A 19,546-nucleotide genomic window follows, 5' to 3' on the forward strand; every position below is an offset into this window, starting at 1 on the left:
TGCCAAAGTGAGAGCATTAGCATATTATAATATTGTGGATAACGGTTTAAAATTTGATAAATTTGAACATACTGAATTAAGACAAGTGTCTCAAACATAGAAATGATCTTGAGGTGGTTGACTAAATTTTGTCAGGCACGAAACCTAGGTATATGTACATGTATAATAAAGTTGTTTGAACACACGCTAATGATCATCCCAAGTTTTGTCTCGCTGCCAAATAGCATCACAGTGAACAAGATACAAGATCTCTCCCCTTCCTTGTTACTAGAATTCCAAGTTCATGTATTAAAATATTTTCCTATTTCTTTCAGTTTTTCTCTCCCATACATGTACAAGTTGAAGTATGACTAACTTTCTTTCTTCAAGACTACATCCCCAAATATAACTTTCTTTTTTTTTTGCTGTCTTTTCTTGTAGAGTGGATTCAGTTATGAAACATTGACACCACAGAAACTAGCCACAGTTGCTAGTTTATCAGAAACCCATTCAGAATCATCGTTCAAGCAATACCTGAATGATATATTAATACTGCGCCCACCCGGTTCAGAAGGAAACCGTTTTGTTAGAGGAGTAAGTTATTTCATAATCTTTATTCATAGTAGGCAATTCATGAACTTTGTATTGTATTTTAAGATAATGTTTATCTTTATCAGGTAAGAGTTGGAACACAGATGGATCATGCATGTTAAAGTCCAGGGATTCAATCCCAGGTTCTTGCATGAAATATTATCGTATCAGTGGCACTTTGCAGATTGAATAGGACCATTCTTTGTTCTGACCTCTAGACCAACTTTTTCTATAGTTCTGTCAGATAGCTGTTTGTTCACGCCCCAAGTTTAAGCCAAATCTGAACGGGGCCTTTTACGATGAGTTAATTGAGAGACAAGGCTATGAGGTATGCTGAATGTTTCTTTTAACTTTATTTTTTCAGAAAATTATTAAACGTTTAGAAGATCTTGGATGGGAGGTAGACTTAGATCAGTTTACTGATGATACACCATTTGGAAAAGTGGAATTTGGGAATGTTGTCGGTACTTTGAATCCTTTAGCCAAAAGACGTTTGGTTATTGCATGTCATTATGATTCCAAATACTTTCCACCCCAGCTGAACAAACCCAAAAATGTTTTCTTGGGTGCTATTGATTCAGCCGTGCCTTGTGCAATGATGCTTGATCTTGCCAAACAAATGGACAGCCTCCTAAAAGCAGGATTTAAAAAGGTAAGCAGTGACTTGACCAGCAGACATCTTGGTCTATTTCATGTCGTTTTAACCTGAAATATGATTTTAAACATGTAACAGATATATGAAATGGTTACAAATAAAAATTCAACTCACAAAGTCAAAACTTGGTTTTTTGGAAGCAAGTTCCAAATTTTGGCTTATATCTCATCAGGCATTGTCAGGGATGTACTACAATTTGGCTTTTTGTCACTTGTGTTATATCCTTGATATGTAAAATGAGTTGGAATGATAGAGCTGGGTTCATGATGCCTGCAGCCCTATTTAGGTTTAAGACGTTTATTGCTTCCTTCAACCTGCGTCCATACAATATTTGTCTTCTCTAACTATAAAGTAAAGGAAACCCCTCAACTGTGAGAGTAATTTTAGAAAACAATATTTAATGCCGTTGAAAACGTGCCAGGTTGTGCCACTTTACATGTAAAAATTGTTGTCCACACCATGCAAGACTGGTAATACAGAGATACCAGTTTTAAATAAATGATATTCATTGTAGTCACATGGTACTATAGTGTGTTGAATATTTAAATCTTATTGCATGATAACATGGATAATAGTATTAAATGTTGTGTACTAATGGCATTACATACACTGTACATGTTTTATTTCAACTTATAACTATTACCAGACTGTTACACCAACCTAGTTGAAGTGTTTATATGATAAGTCAGCTTGTAACTTGAATACACATTATAAACTTCCAATAGTTAATTTGAGAGTAGTTTTACCTTACATTTCAAGTTTGTCAATCAAATTCTAGCCAGTAATCAGTGCTTTCCCATGCTATAGAATGGCCCTATAGGGAGCAATTGTTTGTATTGTTTTCCATTTATTAAAGTGCAACAGTTCTGTGACTTACACACTGTGCCTCAGGGTCCCATCACTTCAAAAATCTAGCTATTAACTAGAGCTGCTCAAACATAACTATGTTTCTTATCAGAAATTTACATGATTTAAAAAAACAATATTTCCCAATATTAATCTGATAATGTCGATCGATACTCACACCGTCCCTCACTACTGGAAGAAAAGTTGTATCATCCCTATCCCGAAAATTCCAAGGCCAACAAAGAACAATGACTTCAGGCCAGTAGCACTGACTTCCATACCCATGAAATGCCTTGAACGGATTCTGCTGAAATATCTTGTTTCTCAGACATCGTTATACCAGGATCCACTGCAGTTTGCATATCGCCAACACAGGAGTACAGAGGATGCAGTTCTGTCCATTCTACATACAATAACCCAGCATCTGGATGCTAGTAATACTTCGGTTCGGGTACTATTCGTGGACTTTTCGAGTGCGTTCAACACCATCTCCCCCAACTTGCTAATCAGGAAGTTGAGGAATATGGCTGTAAACCAACAATTAATCCGGTGGGTGGCAGACTTTCTGACCAGGCGTATGCAGTTTGTTAAAGTGAACTCAACAAGCTCGGGTAGCCGAATGACGAACACTGGCTCACCACAAGGCTCCGTTATTTCTCCATCCCTATTCACCATATTTACATCCGATTGCAATCCAATAAATACAAACAGCAACGACAAGCTCTATAAATTTGCCGATGACAAAGCCCTGGTAGGACTTATTACAGCGAATCGAGACACAACTTATAGAGAAGAAGTGGATAGACTAGTGACCTGGTGTGACAATAATAACTTGATCCTAAATGTGAATAAAACAAAGGAAATGATTATAGATTTCCGGAGGAATACTTCAGAACCCACAATGCTTGAGATCAAGGGGGGGAACGTAGGAAGGGTTAATAGCTACAGATATCTTGGTATGTCTTTATCGAACACTCTTACCTGGGGTGAACATGCATGTGCACTAACCCGTAAATGCCAACAAAGAATGTATTTTCTACGCAAATTGCGTAGGTTTGGTGTATCTAGCAAAATTCTGCATATGTTCTATAAATCTACCATTGAGTCGATCATAGGATATTGTATTTCTTGCTGGGGTGGTAGTATCACTATGTCTAGTTTAAATCAAATAGATCGAGTTATTAATCAAGCAAGGAAAATTGTAGGAGTACCTGTGCCCAGTGTGAGTGAACTATTTGCGAAATCTAGTGAAAACAAAGCCGCACTCATCCTGGCTGATAAAACTCATCCACTGAACTGTAATTTCATTAAGACAAGGTCCGGCAGCAGATACCGCTCAATTCGATGTCGCACCGATAGATTCGGCAATACATTTGTGCCTTCCGCTATCAGGATGCTTAACCAAGCATGTACAAGATAGACATGTGGTGATCTAGTACAGTGTACGTAATGCCTTTAATGTTGTCTTTGTTGTGTGCATTTGCCACTTTTTGTACCTTACTTTGAATGTAATGTGTGTCGATATTTTTCTGCGAGTCTGTGTAACCAAGACAAATTTCCATTGAGTTGGACAATAAATTATTATTATTATGTGCAAATAATAAGCTAAATTATAAAAACTTGCAAAGTGATCACATTGTGATTGTTAACTAAACAAAAAGCAATTCATCCAGACATGCATATCAGCCAAAGATGGAGGGAAAAAAAGCCACTAAAATCTGATGTCATCCAGCCTTATTCAGGAGAAAATAGTGCCTAATTCTTTCCTGCAGTGGTATTCCCTGTACAGCAGGATGAGCACTCTTTATTGGAAGCTGAGAGGTTCGATAACCCAGGATCTTAATAGTATGGCATACAACAACTAGTAATTTACATTGGCAAAATGTCATGACATGATTAATGGAGCTGGACTATATTATAAAAGAGAGAATTATGAGTTTGGACAATAGCACGATTTAGTAAGGTATAATAATTGTAGACGTAATTACAGGAATGATAGTACAAAAACAACAAGGGTATTGCTCTTGCACGTAAACAGACTACTGGGAATACATCCCCGAGTTGATAACGGAAGAATTATTGCCGACACTAGTCAACATGACAAATCTCTTTAATACTTGTTTACTTGAAATCTTGGGATTTTTTGAAATATACATTACACTAGTTGATGTCAGTCAACCAAATATAAGTAATATTATACCCTGAAAGGCAGGTTTACTCTACATTAGTAGCTGTCTTGTTCATGCTTTGCACTCACAAAGGAAATCTCTACTCACTGGAAAGATGATAGTTTGCCCTTTGAATTTCATTTCCAGTAAAGAGATTAGAACATGATTCAACCCTTTACTCCCGGAGGATCATTGTTTTGAAGTTTTCCTTCCCCTGTAGAAATGCCTTCCCTAGGGTCTGACTTATCAAATGCATGGAGTGCTGCTGTATGCAGGATTTGAATGGCCATTGGCGTAGGCCGGTGATCATGATAACATCTAAAAGCTATTTCCATGTTTCAACATGCCAGTGTTTTATTGTTGTTGGTAACTTTCTAAACTAATGTCAGCAGTATGTTGTGAGATAGTAGAAGCAGTGCATTAGTTGTACATAGTAGATTTCTATAATCACATCTACATTGTACGCTAGCAGCCAATATTGTTATTACCAAAATTTAGTCCAAACAAACTCTGTGTCATATATTGTAAATGCTCTATAGTGTAGGTTTAAATCGTGTTAAAGGTAAGTTAATTCAACTAGTTGAATTATTTAAAGATTGTTCTTGAAAACCCAAAGGAAATGGCAGATGCTACAAATAAAGCAGAAGATAACTGCCTACAGAAATGTCTGCCATCTGTCGATCAGAATTAGTATTGAGAACATTTCATTTTTTTTATATTCATGCATGTATGTACACGTACAAACACACATACACAGACAGACAGACAGACAGACAGACAGACAGACACAGACAGAAAAGTAGATTTTCCTTTTTCAGACACATTGTGATATCAAACCATTTAGCTCATGAACTCAAGTTCATGTATGTGATATTTGTACTAATTCAAAAATTCTATCAATAGTTGAATTATAACAGATTCAAATTGAAACAATTTCACTGCGGTGTAACTATCACAAATGTACGTTTTTACGGTGTAATGTTACACATGTTTACATACATTAGTGGCTGTACTGATCATCATCAACGATGTTCCGCAATCCATGAATTGTACACGAAACCATATTTTCACACATATTTTATTATTTATGGCAGCCACAGCAAGTTTATTTGATGCAAGCTAAATGTGTGATGGTGTTTTCAAGTTTCAATGTGTTGTACGTGTAGTGTCGTAGCAATGTTGTGTTGACAAGTTTTCGGAATATGAAGGTCTATAATGTTTAGAATCAAAGGTGTTCTTTGATTCTAGTTATTTTACTAAAAAATAGCCACATTTATTGTGAAAATCTTGTCTCTGTATATGTGCAATATAATTCAGGAACTAAAGTGTCCACACCAATGTCGTTAGACAAAGTGTCCACACCAATGTCGTTAGACAAAGTGTCCACACCAATGCCATTAGACAAAGTGTCCACACCAATGTCATTAGACAAAGTGTCCACACCAATGTCATTAGACAAAGTGTCCACACCAATGTCATTAGACAAAGTATCCACACCAATGTCGTTAGACAAAGTGTCCACACCAATGTCATTAGACAAAGTGTCCACACCAATGTCATTAGACAAAGTGTCCACACCAATGTCGTTAGACAAAGTGTCCACACCAATGTCATTAGACAAAGTGTCCACACCAATGTCGTTAGACAAAGTGTCCACACCAATGTCGTTAGACAAAGTGTCCACACCAATGCCATTAGACAAAGTGTCCACACCAATGTCATTAGACAAAGTGTCCACACCAATGTCATTAGACAAAGTGTCCACACCAATGTCGTTAGACAAAGTGTCCACACCAATGTCATTAGACAAAGTGTCCACACCAATGTCATTAGACAAAGTGTCCACACCAATGTCATTAGACAAAGTGTCCACACCAATGTCATTAGACAAAGTGTCCACACCAATGTCGTTAGACAAAGTGTCCACACCAATGTCATTAGACAAAGTGTCCACACCAATGTCATTAGACAAAGTGTCCACACCAATGCCATTAGACAAAGTGTCCACACCAATGTCATTAGACAAAGTGTCCACACCAATGTCATTAGACAAAGTGTCCACACCAATGTCATTAGACAAAGTGTCCACACCAATGTCATTAGACAAAGTGTCCACACCAATGTTATTAGACAAAGTGCCACACCAATGTCATTAGACAAAGTGTCCACACCAATGTTTTAGACAAAGTGTCCACACCAATGTTATTAGACAAAGTGTCCACACCAATGTCATTAGACAAAGTGTCCACACCAATGCCGTTAGACAAAGTGTCCACACCAATGTCATTAGACAAAGTGTCCACACCAATGTTATTAGACAAAGTGTCCACACCAATGTCATTAGACAAAGTGTCCACACCAATGTCATTAGACAAAGTGTCCACACCAATGTCGTTAGACAAAGTGTCCACACCAATGTCATTAGACAAAGTGTCCACACCAATGTCATTAGACAAAGTGTCCACACCAATGTCATTAGACAAAGTGTCCACACCAATGTCGTTAGACAAAGTGTCCACACCAATGTCGTTAGACAAAGTGTCCACACCAATGCCGTTAGACAAAGTGTCCACACCAATGTCGTTAGACAAAGTGTCCACACCAATGTCATTAGACAAAGTGTCCACACCAATGTCATTAGACAAAGTGTCCACACCAATGTCATTAGACAAAGTGTCCACACCAATGTCATTAGACAAAGTGTCCACACCAATGTCATTAGACAAAGTGTCCACACCAATGTCGTTAGACAAAGTGTCCACACCAATGTCGTTAGACAAAGTGTCCACACCAATGTCATTAGACAAAGTGTCCACACCAATGTCATTAGACAAAGTGTCCACACCAATGTCATTAGACAAAGTGTCCACACCAATGTCGTTAGACAAAGTGTCCACACCAATGTCATTAGACAAAGTGTCCACACCAATGCCGTTAGACAAAGTATCCACACCAATGTCGTTAGACAAAGTGTCCACACCAATGTCATTAGACAAAGTGTCCACACCAATGTCATTAGACAAAGTGTCCACACCAATGTCATTAGACAAAGTGTCCACACCAATGTCATTAGACAAAGTGTCCACACCAATGTCATTAGACAAAGTGTCCACACCAATGTTATTAGACAAAGTGTCCACACCAATGTCATTAGACAAAGTGTCCACACCAATGTCATTAGACAAAGTGTCCACACCAATGTCGTTAGACAAAGTGTCCACACCAATGTCATTAGACAAAGTGTCCACACCAATGTCATTAGACAAAGTGTCCACACCAATGTCATTAGACAAAGTGTCCACACCAATGTCGTTAGACAAAGTGTCCACACCAATGTCGTTAGACAAAGTGTCCACACCAATGCCGTTAGACAAAGTGTCCACACCAATGTCGTTAGACAAAGTGTCCACACCAATGTCATTAGACAAAGTGTCCACACCAATGTCATTAGACAAAGTGTCCACACCAATGTCATTAGACAAAGTGTCCACACCAATGTCATTAGACAAAGTGTCCACACCAATGTCGTTAGACAAAGTGTCCACACCAATGTCATTAGACAAAGTGTCCACACCAATGTCGTTAGACAAAGTGTCCACACCAATGTCATTAGACAAAGTGTCCACACCAATGCCGTTAGACAAAGTATCCACACCAATGTCGTTAGACAAAGTGTCCACACCAATGTCATTAGACAAAGTGTCCACACCAATGTCATTAGACAAAGTGTCCACACCAATGTCATTAGACAAAGTGTCCACACCAATGCCGTTAGACAAAGTGTCCACACCAATGTCATTAGACAAAGTGTCCACACCAATGTCGTTAGACAAAGTGTCCACACCAATGTCATTAGACAAAGTGTCCACACCAATGTCATTAGACAAAGTGTCCACACCAATGTCATTAGACAAAGTGTCCACACCAATGTCATTAGACAAAGTGTCCACACCAATGTCGTTAGACAAAGTGTCCACACCAATGTCATTAGACAAAGTGTCCACACCAATGTCATTAGACAAAGTGTCCACACCAATGTCATTAGACAAAGTGTCCACACCAATGTCATTAGACAAAGTGTCCACACCAATGTCGTTAGACAAAGTGTCCACACCAATGCCGTTAGACAAAGTGTCCACACCAATGTCATTAGACAAAGTGTCCACACCAATGTCATTAGACAAAGTGTCCACACCAATGTCATTAGACAAAGTGTCCACACCAATGTCATTAGACAAAGTGTCCACACCAATGTCATTAGACAAAGTGTCCACACCAATGTCATTAGACAAAGTGTCCACACCAATGTCATTAGACAAAGTGTCCACACCAATGTCATTAGACAAAGTGTCCACACCAATGTCATTAGACAAAGTGTCCACACCAATGTCATTAGACAAAGTGTCCACACCAATGTCATTAGACAAAGTGTCCACACCAATGTCATTAGACAAAGTGTCCACACCAATGTCATTAGACAAAGTATCCACACCAATGTCGTTAGACAAAGTGTCCACACCAATGTCGTTAGACAAAGTGTCCACACCAATGCCGTTAGACAAAGTGTCCACACCAATGTCATTAGACAAAGTGTCCACACCAATGTCATTAGACAAAGTGTCCACACCAATGTAGACAAAGTGTCCACACCAATGTCATTAGACAAAGTGTCCACACCAATGTTATTAGACAAAGTATCCACACCAATGTCATTAGACAAAGTATCCACACCAATGTCGTTAGACAAAGTGTCCACACCAATGTCGTTAGACAAAGTGTCCACACCAATGTCATTAGACAAAGTGTCCACACCAATGTCGTTAGACAAAGTGTCCACACCAATGTCGTTAGACAAAGTGTCCACACCAATGTCGTTAGACAAAGTGTCCACACCAATGTCGTTAGACAAAGTGTCCACACCAATGTCATTAGACAAAGTGTCCACACCAATGTCATTAGACAAAGTGTCCACACCAATGTCATTAGACAAAGTGTCCACACCAATGTCATTAGACAAAGTGTCCACACCAATGTCATTAGACAAAGTGTCCACACCAATGTCGTTAGACAAAGTGTCCACACCAATGTCATTAGACAAAGTGTCCACACCAATGTTTTAGACAAAGTGTCCACACCAATGCCGTTAGACAAAGTGTCCACACCAATGTCGTTAGACAAAGTGTCCACACCAATGTCGTTAGACAAAGTGTCCACACCAATGTCATTAGACAAAGTGTCCACACCAATGTCATTAGACAAAGTGTCCACACCAATGCCGTTAGACAAAGTGTCCACACCAATGTCATTAGACAAAGTGTCCACACCAATGTCGTTAGACAAAGTGTCCATACCAATGTCGTTAGACAAAGTGTCCACACCAATGTCATTAGACAAAGTGTCCGCACCAATGTCATTAGACAAAGTGTCCACACCAATGCCGTTAGACAAAGTGTCCACACCAATGTCATTAGACAAAGTGTCCACACCAATGTCGTTAGACAAAGTGTCCACACCAATGTCATTAGACAAAGTGTCCACACCAATGTCATTAGACAAAGTGTCCACACCAATGTCATTAGACAAAGTGTCCACACCAATGTCATTAGACAAAGTGTCCACACCAATGTCATTAGACAAAGTGTCCACACCAATGTTATTAGACAAAGTGTCCACACCAATGTTATTAGACAAAGTGTCCACACCAATGTCGTTAGACAAAGTGTCCACACCAATGTTTTAGACAAAGTGTCCACACCAATGTTTTAGACAAAGTGTCCACACCAATGTTTTTAGACAAAGTGTCCACACCAATGTCATTAGACAAAGTTAGATACATGCACTTGTGTAGTGTACTCAGTCAGGAATGTATTAAACTTGGCATTTACTTTCAAATCATGGCCAAGTAAAGACTGTACTTGTAACCCATCAATCAAGGTTTGAATGCATAGATGTAATGAGAAAGTGTAATGACGTATACGTCTTGTTACTTCAAATCATGGCTAAGAACAAATTGTAGTTGTACTTCAAGATCATTGAACTGTGTAGCTGTGATGAGAAAGGTAATGATAACACACCTCTAGTTAATAAGCAATCACACTCCAATGCTCATTGACTTTCTAAACAATAGGTAGAGAGCTCCAATGTCTACTTGATAAAAAATCCTTTCCTGTGTCCAATATGTCAAGTGTGGTCTCCAGCTTCACATTATCTCAAATTAATGACTTTATGGATGGCTTCATAGTCATCATTGATCTCCATGGAAACTGCAACTTTACTTCCAAAAGAATACAATGAAAGGCTGTATAGTACATGTCACTGATTATCGTACACATTGGGAATTACATTTAGACCTCAATTTTTCTTTTTCATACAAAGTAAACATTTGAAATCTCAAATTGGATTTGAAAATGTTGCCAGACAAAAGATGACTATTGATGTATATTTGTATTAATTTGGGTGTGGTTGAAAGAAAGTGTGGTCACACCATTAACACATTGATCATCTTCAATACCATGTACTCCCACACAGTGTTTCCCTCTAGCCAATTTGATAATTGTACCATTACACACAACAATTTCACATGACGTACCAAACCTTGGTGCTCCCCAGTCACTTACCTTGTGGTGACCAGTGTAAAAGTCAATTTGATGTACCACTGGCACTGACACACAGCAATTTCCTGTGACCCACCAAAATCTGGTATTCCACTATGCTATATGAAATCTCACAAGAAACCTAGAGTTTTTATCACTTTTGACCAATGACAAAAAATGCTGACTCTCATTAGCCAGCACACTGCTGCTACATCTACACAATAGATAGTATTCTTAAAAGTGCATACATACAATAGCTAATGAGAAATTACTAGCAATGATAAATTGAGTACAGCATATGGTAAGAATTATTGTCTCTCCCAATCTTGAATTCAAAACATACAACATATGTTTCTCAGATTAATTTGAATTGGAATCAAATCAAATGAAGACAGGGCTATAAAGATATAAACAGGTTTGAAATCATACCTGCCATCATTTTATGAAAATCATAAGATCAATGAAAAGAACTGACCCTGTACTGAAAAAAATCATTGATTGATTGATATTGATTTGTCGATCAATATTTCCTAATTCTAAAATTCAGTGAGTGGCACTCAACTCTCCAACTCATTAGTATCAGAATTACATCTGTTCTTCTTAAAATAATAGTAACAAAATCATTTAGTCTGCTTAAAAACTCATCGACTTAAAAAATATACATTTGTAGTAGATAAAGATGGAAACAAAAATATATATACAGCAGACACCAAACATTGCAAGTAATTATACAAATTTAAAAACAATAGAGATGTCAGTTTATGTGTAATCATAAAACAAAAATTATAGTATTTGATGTTGTCATTGGGAACCTGACAAATTGCCACTAAAAAAACCTGTACATGAAATAAAATGAAATGATGGCGTACATTGAGTGTAATGTAGTACATATATTTTATTGACAATACGTGTAAGCGATCGATACTACTGTAGTTCTTATAAAGTGCATTATATAAATGTTAAATTGTACATAAAACATAGATTGTCGGCTTTTATCTGTGAATATGTGTAAGTCTGCATGGCTCATTAATAATCATCTCACTTTTCATGCTTCGATTGTTTCCCTGATGTAGCAACAAAAGAACAGAGTGCGGAAGCATAGATGTAAAGCTAAGAGAGAGAGCTGGGGGCAAAATAAAAAGCGCAAGAGGTGCAAAATCCATGTAAAGGTACTGACCCGTCAAATTGTAGTTTTCCATTAACATTTGATATTTCTATTATTCCCAAGAATACAAGATTATCTTTTGTAATCTGATTCTTAATGCTATTTTTCTCCCATGACACATTTTATACTCAGTTCATTGCTTTAGTTTTATGGTTGAGGGCGCTATATAATATCCCCGTGAGAGTGTGTGAGTTCCCAGAGGGAATACACCGTAAATGCATTAAATAGCAACAGCTTGGAATCACAGTACTGCTGTTAATATTTCATTTTTACTGTGTTTTAGTAATCAGAATATTTTTTATCTATTTTCGTATTTTGAAAGACAAAAAAAAAACATGTCTTGTTAAATTCTCTGGTGTAACAAGTCTAAATGATTTCTATCAATATTTTAAAAATCCAAATAATTTCTGTAATTTCACTAATTTACAATCTTTGTTGCAGGATTTTCCTAGTATTTGTCTCTATATGGACAATGGTTTACACAATGGCTGTTGAGTCACAATTATATTGAGTATTGACATTTCCTGACAAGTCTACAGCTAAGAGGTTTTCAAAATATTCAGACATTTGTCAGTGTTTACAATGTGATATAATATGGAAGAACTCCATACTGTGTGAGTCCAGTGTGAGACATTTGCCAGTGTTCACAATGTAATATAATATGGCAGAACTCCATACTGTGTGAGTCCAGAATGAGACATTTGTCAGTGTTCACGATGTAATACAATATGGCAGAACTCCATACTGTGTGAGTCCAGTGTGAGACATTTGTCAGTGTTCACGATGTAATACAATATGGAAGAACTCCATACTGTGTGAGTCCAGTGTAAGACATTTGTCAGTGTTCACGATGTAATATAATATGGCAGAACTCCATACTGTGTGAGTCCAGTGTGAGACATTTGTCAGTGTTCACGATGTAATACAATATGGCAGAACTCCATACTGTGTGAGTCCAGTGTGAGACATTTGTCAGTGTTCACGATGTAATACAATATGGCAGAACTCCATACTGTGTGAGTCCAGTGTAAGACATTTGTCAGTAACATCAAGCTTTTTGTCTTGCCCTACTTGTTTATTTTTTTTCAGATTTCTTCTTAAATGTTCAGTTTATATTTACAAACTGATATAAGAAGGTCCTCCCTGTATACTATATAACTATACCAGAATGTTTGATAATGAAGTTGGACATGTATTATTGCAACACTTCTGGTCATTACAATAGCACACACTTGATTCAAACAGACTTCCAACTTGTTACATCTCTGATATGTCATAATCATTTCACATGTGATCAAGGTCTGTTACTCTGTAGTAAAATGGATTGAAATGTCGTATTCATTTCTAATTTACCATTCTAAAGTAACTGTATTTCACTGTCTAATTTATTGTTGGAACCATTAGCAGTTTATTTTTCACATTTTTACGCTGATGGTCTAATTTCTCTTTTCTTTTCAGCGTCTTGAAATATTGAATGGTGTAAAGACTATGGGCACAAGCAACCGTTTTTGCACTCATTTATTGCAGAAATATTGAATGGTATCACTCATTGAAATCTGTTTAGTAGTTTAGTACATGTCTGTAAATACATTTTACACACTACTAGTCTGCAGTAAGTGGTTTGAAATGAACATAAGCCAACTTGGGATGACGAGAATATCACCAATTCCTTGGAATGGATGACATGATTTAGTGTAATTAAGGTGTGGCAGTTACATAATGTTACGTTCATTTTCTTACAGGACATTACGCTACAGCTGATATTCTTTGATGGGGAGGAAGCATTTGAAGAGTGGACAAATGAAGATTCCCTGTATGGTTCAAGACATCTGGCTGCCAAAATGGCCACCACTATGATGCCTGATGGTAAAAACACTCACTTGGATGCAATGGTGCGTATGAAGCTTTAAGTGAACACTGCCCTCACTGGCAGGCATGAAAGATGGGTGGACTTGATTGAGTGACCTGGTCGATTCCACCACGGTCACGACCGTTTATCACTCCCCACCGCAATGCTTGACCGTCTACAACTGACAAAATTGGTCAGGCTATTCGGGTATCACCAACAGAATGTGCACACACCACCCCCGTACCAAACAAGCATAAAAAACTGAACCGGTGTACACCGTGATAAACCACAATCAAGTCCACCCAATGATACAACATTGTAAGTTGAATAGCGCCCTCTAACAGTAGATCGTAGCTTCCATTCTACTCAATGCCAGTAAGCACAGAGCATGGAGCATTTTGAAGGAGAACACCACTCCAGGAAATAGAGCCATTTTCATAAACTATAGGTTCTGGAGAGTCATGTCATGATTTTACATCATCTACAATTATTTGCGATTTCAGAGAAAACATCAAGTTCATCTCGTGCCTTTATAGGTTATCTTTGCTATGGGCTAGTGCATCATGGGAGTCAGCAGAAATAATGTAATAGTATACAAGTTACACGAGTCAAAAATGTTTATACCCTTCAGTGTGAAAAATCTCATGAATAATCAGAAACTTGAATGCATTATATTATTTCTGCTGACTCTCATTCACGATGCATGGTCTCACAGCAAAGATACCCTATAAAGGCACAAGTTCAACTTAATAGTTTTCTGAAATCGCAAGTAATTATAGGTGAGTTACAATCATGAAATTAGTTTCCAGTATGTGTAGTTTATGATAACCAAAAACCAGTATGCATACTACGATGCATAAAGTGTGTCAGAAACATCCATATTGGAACTAACATTCAGAATTGTCAATCATATTCTGAAGAATGAAAACCGTTCCTTTGAAGTGTTACCAATGTTTAATTGCATTTAAATATGTGAACAAAACATTTTTATGGCATTTTCTCTTTTATACATGTTCGAACTTTCAAGATTTTTGCACTCTATCAATAGAGGGCGCTAGTGATGAAATTTTATCACAATCCATTGTACCATTTTGTTTTCATTCTCTTATTTTTTTATTTTTTTATTCATTCATTCATTCATTCATTCATTTGTTGCCAATTTCACTTAACAATGGTGACACAAATGGTACATGAAACAAAATTCATAATTTCTTAGTCCAAAACAATAGACTTTTGCCTGACTTGTTTAGGCCCACTTCAAAATACATATGCAGATTTGACCTCAGGGGTTAAAATGAACTGACAATGTGTGAACGTTAAAGTAGAACAAATTATGAGACTGTGTGAAGATTTGACATTCTTAGAATGATAACACATTGCAAAAGAGGAATTATCCTAAGTCTTTTTGGATAAGATATTTTGATGTGAGGTATTTCTTATCTGTTGGTAGACTATTCCAAAATGTGCATCCCCAGATTATGATTGTATTCGGCAGTGTTCTGTACAAGAGGGCAAAAGAATTGCGTAATTCTCATATATGTACCGGTAACTTGTGTAACTCTGATTAAAACAACATTTCTCTACATTTTAAAGTTTCTTTGTTTTAAACCATTGGTCAAAGGCAAATCAGTGTATACAATAGTGAAATATTAATTGACAAAGTGTAAACTTAATATTATCTGTATAATCTTACAATTTTTAACCTATTTATATCGTCTTTCAGGATGTTTTCATTCTACTTGATTTAATTGGTTATAGTAATCCCGTCTTTCACAACCATTATAGTGCCACATCTGTACACTTTCAGCGCATGGAGAACATTGGTATGTATAATCGGTTTTAAAAATTTAGTAAGCATACTTAAACTTAGGCCAGGTTTTGAAAGGCCTGCATCATATTAGGATTAAAAATTTGGTGAGAATGAGTTGTCTGGCAGAGGTGTAGAAAAAAAATTGGTCTGGAATAAAAGAGTGACCCTATTTTATCTGTATGGCTACATCGGATGATTGATAAAAAAAAAACCACTAAATTTAAGATGTGGGATTGAAGCATTGGTCTCGAAGTCTCAAGCTTTAGAGTTATACAGTTGTATGATATTCATCCAAGTTCATCCTTGTTCTGTTTTGTTACAGAGAAACGTCTAAACAATGCCAAATTACTGAGTGGTTACAGTTCAGGGGCACCCTACTTCCAAGGTGGCAACAGTAGATGGACATCAGAGATACAAGATGATCACAAACCATTTGTTGACAGAGGTAGGCAAATATCTTGAATCTGATAATCTTTTGAAAAAGTATTTCTTAATTAAATGGGGCACAATTAAGCTGACTTTATATACACTTTTTGGTCATAATTTTTGCTGCTTATTCAAATTGTACTTGCTGTATTCTTCTTAGTGAAGCACCCAAAGCAGACTGATATAGGATGGAATAATGTTAACTATTGAACAGGCTATGGAGAGTCTAACTTTACAGGTTAATTAAACCATTTGTCTTACTTTTTATTTTTGTAGGTGTTAAAGCCTTACATCTGATAGTAACACCATTTCCTCGTGTCTGGCATCAATTCACCGACAACAAAGATATCATTGATTACGAAGATGTTGAAAATATTAGTAGAATACTACGGGTATATGTCGCTGAACATTTAGGCTTAGAAAAACACATCAAGAGGAAGAAGAAATAAAAATGATAAATGATGTGATAAAGTGACGGAATTGAATATTTTAGGGGGTAATAAGTAAGGGTTTGAGGCAGTATGTAATGTTATTATACAGTACTCAAATACCACCCACCCAACACCCAGAAATATCCCAACCTAAACATTTCAGTTTAAATGACTCAAAACTTGCATATATATGTATAGTTTATAACAACATGTGGCATTTCTTAGTAATGAACATTTCTATTCATGGAGTCAAAAACATTTGGCAATTCTTATTGTATGTCATAACGAAAATCATCTAAATGGAAATCATTAAAACAGGACATTTCGACATAGATGTGTTTCATTTCAGCAGAAAGTTAAATTTAGCCATGGTTATATTATTTGTTTTGTGTTTTGAGGTGATAATCCATCTTTACACCAGAAATGAAATGTTAGTTTTGGTTTTACAGAATACCACAACCCTTACTTATTAACCCTTGATTAAGAAAATGAATAATGACATGTGACACAGAGTTTGTGTTGTTTTGTACATGTGTATACTTGGTTCTTTTAATTTGACTGTTTATTTGATTTAAGGTTGTACAACAGTGCCCTCTATCAGAGTCTCTGGTTGTACAACAGTGCCCAATTTCAGAGTCTCTGGTTTTACAACAGTGCCCTCTATCTGAGTGTCTGGTTGTACAACAGTGCCCAATTTCAGAGTCTCTGGTTGTACAACAGTGCCCAATTTCAGAGTCTCTGGTTGTACAACAGTGCCCTGTATCAGAGTCTCTGGTTGTACAACAGTGCCCTGTATCAGAGTTTCTGATTGTACAACAGTGTTTCTGGTAACAATTACTGGTGTACTGCAAGAAAACATGCGTTTTCAACAACCAGGTAGTGTACATGTAATACTAGTATACAACATAACACAAAAGTGAAATATTCTTGACTATGTCAGCAACAATTTGATCTCTTATCAGGTGTCGATCAAGAATAGTGAAAAATATCTATTTTTATAAAAAAAAATGTAGAATGATATTTTCCATGGTAAACTTTAATTTATAGTACGAAATGTTATTTTTAGTACCTGAATTGTGAATTCTAAAAGTATACATGTCAAACTTATTAGTTTTAAGGTTTTGTTTTAGTACCCTAAAGTCAGCTGGACATTAAACAAAGTGATGTGAAGAAATTTGATATGTAAGACATTCCTTTAAGAAGTGGACACTCATATATCCCTCTCTCTTATTTTAAGACTAAATAATTCTGCATAATCTGCACAACTATCAGTGTAGTAGAAGTAGAGGGCCTTTTTCAACATTTTTTTTCAGTAAAGGTATTTTTTGAATTTGAGGTCTTTCTACTAGTGTTATACAACTCATGAAAATTGTGTCGGTGAAAATGTATTGCATGGATTGCGCATATGTCCCTTTGAGCACTGAACATTTGTATGAATACCCCATGTATGCTGAATGGAATTTAGGAGCCTCCTGACCTGTCTCATTCAACTTGACTTTATTGCAGTACACAGGGGAAACCCTCATACCTCTGTTATAGTCACATACCTAGGACAGGGTTGTGCACACAGTTGTACCATCCCTATGGAGCCACAGTGGCTGTACCAGTCCCAGGGAACCAGTTATGTGAAAAATGTCCCTGTAACAGCTCTGGCCAGCCTACTTGGTGTAACATGCCTAGATTTGACAGACGTATGACTGGTATTACAACATCCATGTACAAGAGCTTTTCCCCCACAGCCATGTACCTGTATGTAGGTATTTTCCACAGCCATGTACCAGCTATGTGAGCATTGCTGTAACAGGGGTATTTCCCACAGCCATGTACCAGCTATGTTAGCATTGCTGTAACGGGTAGTTCCAACAGCCATGTACCAGCTGTGTGAACATTGCTGATTTGAATTGAATGAAAGGGCTACTCCAGAGTATGATTTCAACGCAGCTGATACATGGATGTGCACAACTGTGTATAGGTGTGCCGAGCACAGCTATGGTACAGGGATGTGCAGAATGGCCTTGGCACTGAGATGATATCCACATCCCTGCATCAGGCATATTTTTCACAGCTGTGGAAAACACACCATGTAACGGGGGCTGTGCAACACATGGTTGTGTTCTTCTTCCTAGCACTAGGATGAGGCCACATGTGTGCATCCTAATGCTACGATGTGCAACATTCACTGTGTAGTGCACCTTTAATTTGTGTACTCTTATTTCTCATTTTATCAAAGATTCTTTGAACTTGAACCAGGAGATTCTTATTTTACTATTTGAGAATAATTTACATCAGTCTGGAATACTGCGTTTTAAACCGTGCCCTTTTGCTTTTATTGATGTGCCATATTTTGATTTATTGAAAGCTACTGGGTCATGGGTCAAGTACTTATTTGTCAAACATTAGTTATGATCTGAAATATGGTTTCAATATTTGGATTTTTTGAAAGCTCCCAGGTCATAGTTCATGCACTCATTTGTCAGTCATTACAGTTATGATGCAGAAACCAATCTAATGATGTACTCAAGGTTTGGCCATTGATGCCTTCATACTTAAGTATTTTAATTAATCAACTTATCAATTAATTTGAATTTTCAATCAGAAAAAAGTTGGATCATCAATGCAATGTTTGTAAAATAGCATTAGATATGGAACTCAGGAAAAATAACAAAGCCAAGTGAGTGATATTTTGCCGTTACCTGTGGATATCCTAGTCGGCTCAGAACCATAAAAGTAACTTTGTTTTCAGCGTTCCTGTGATATAACCAAGAGCAAATAAATAGCCGAGAGTAGAGCAAATCAAAATAATGGTTGCCAAGACAACAACTTAACATTTACAAGTAGTCCAATGATATATTGGAAATAAAATAATAGAAATAATTCCTTTGATGGGAAAGATCTGTATATGAATGTAATAATGATGTTAATGACAAATAAAATAAAAATAAATTACCTGACGAAATGAATGATTTGTTTTGTCTGATGCTGTGAAGTATGTTCTGTCAACTACTTGTGTGTGAATGTTTAGATATTGAAATA

The 19,546-nt window shown here is 36.9% G+C and overlaps 1 protein-coding gene across 2 annotated transcripts in view; it reads left to right on the forward strand.

Moving 5' to 3' along the window:
• LOC144448308 (glutaminyl-peptide cyclotransferase-like) overlaps positions 1–19,459 on the forward strand; it is a 48,891-nt gene extending 29,432 nt beyond the window's left edge. For both annotated transcript variants that reach the window (XM_078138507.1, XM_078138499.1), the window contains exons 2-7: positions 421–573; positions 935–1,222; positions 13,740–13,889; positions 15,570–15,669; positions 15,979–16,101; positions 16,359–19,459. In XM_078138507.1, the coding sequence (XP_077994633.1) occupies positions 421–573; positions 935–1,222; positions 13,740–13,889; positions 15,570–15,669; positions 15,979–16,101; positions 16,359–16,531 (987 nt within the window). In that variant the 3' untranslated portion in view covers positions 16,532–19,459. The remainder of the gene's footprint in view (positions 1–420; positions 574–934; positions 1,223–13,739; positions 13,890–15,569; positions 15,670–15,978; positions 16,102–16,358) is intronic.
• The last annotated feature ends 87 nt before the right edge of the window (positions 19,460–19,546 follow it).

Source organism: Glandiceps talaboti, chromosome 2, assembly GCF_964340395.1.
Source record: "Glandiceps talaboti chromosome 2, keGlaTala1.1, whole genome shotgun sequence".
Classification (NCBI taxonomy): Eukaryota; Metazoa; Hemichordata; class Enteropneusta; family Spengelidae; genus Glandiceps; species Glandiceps talaboti.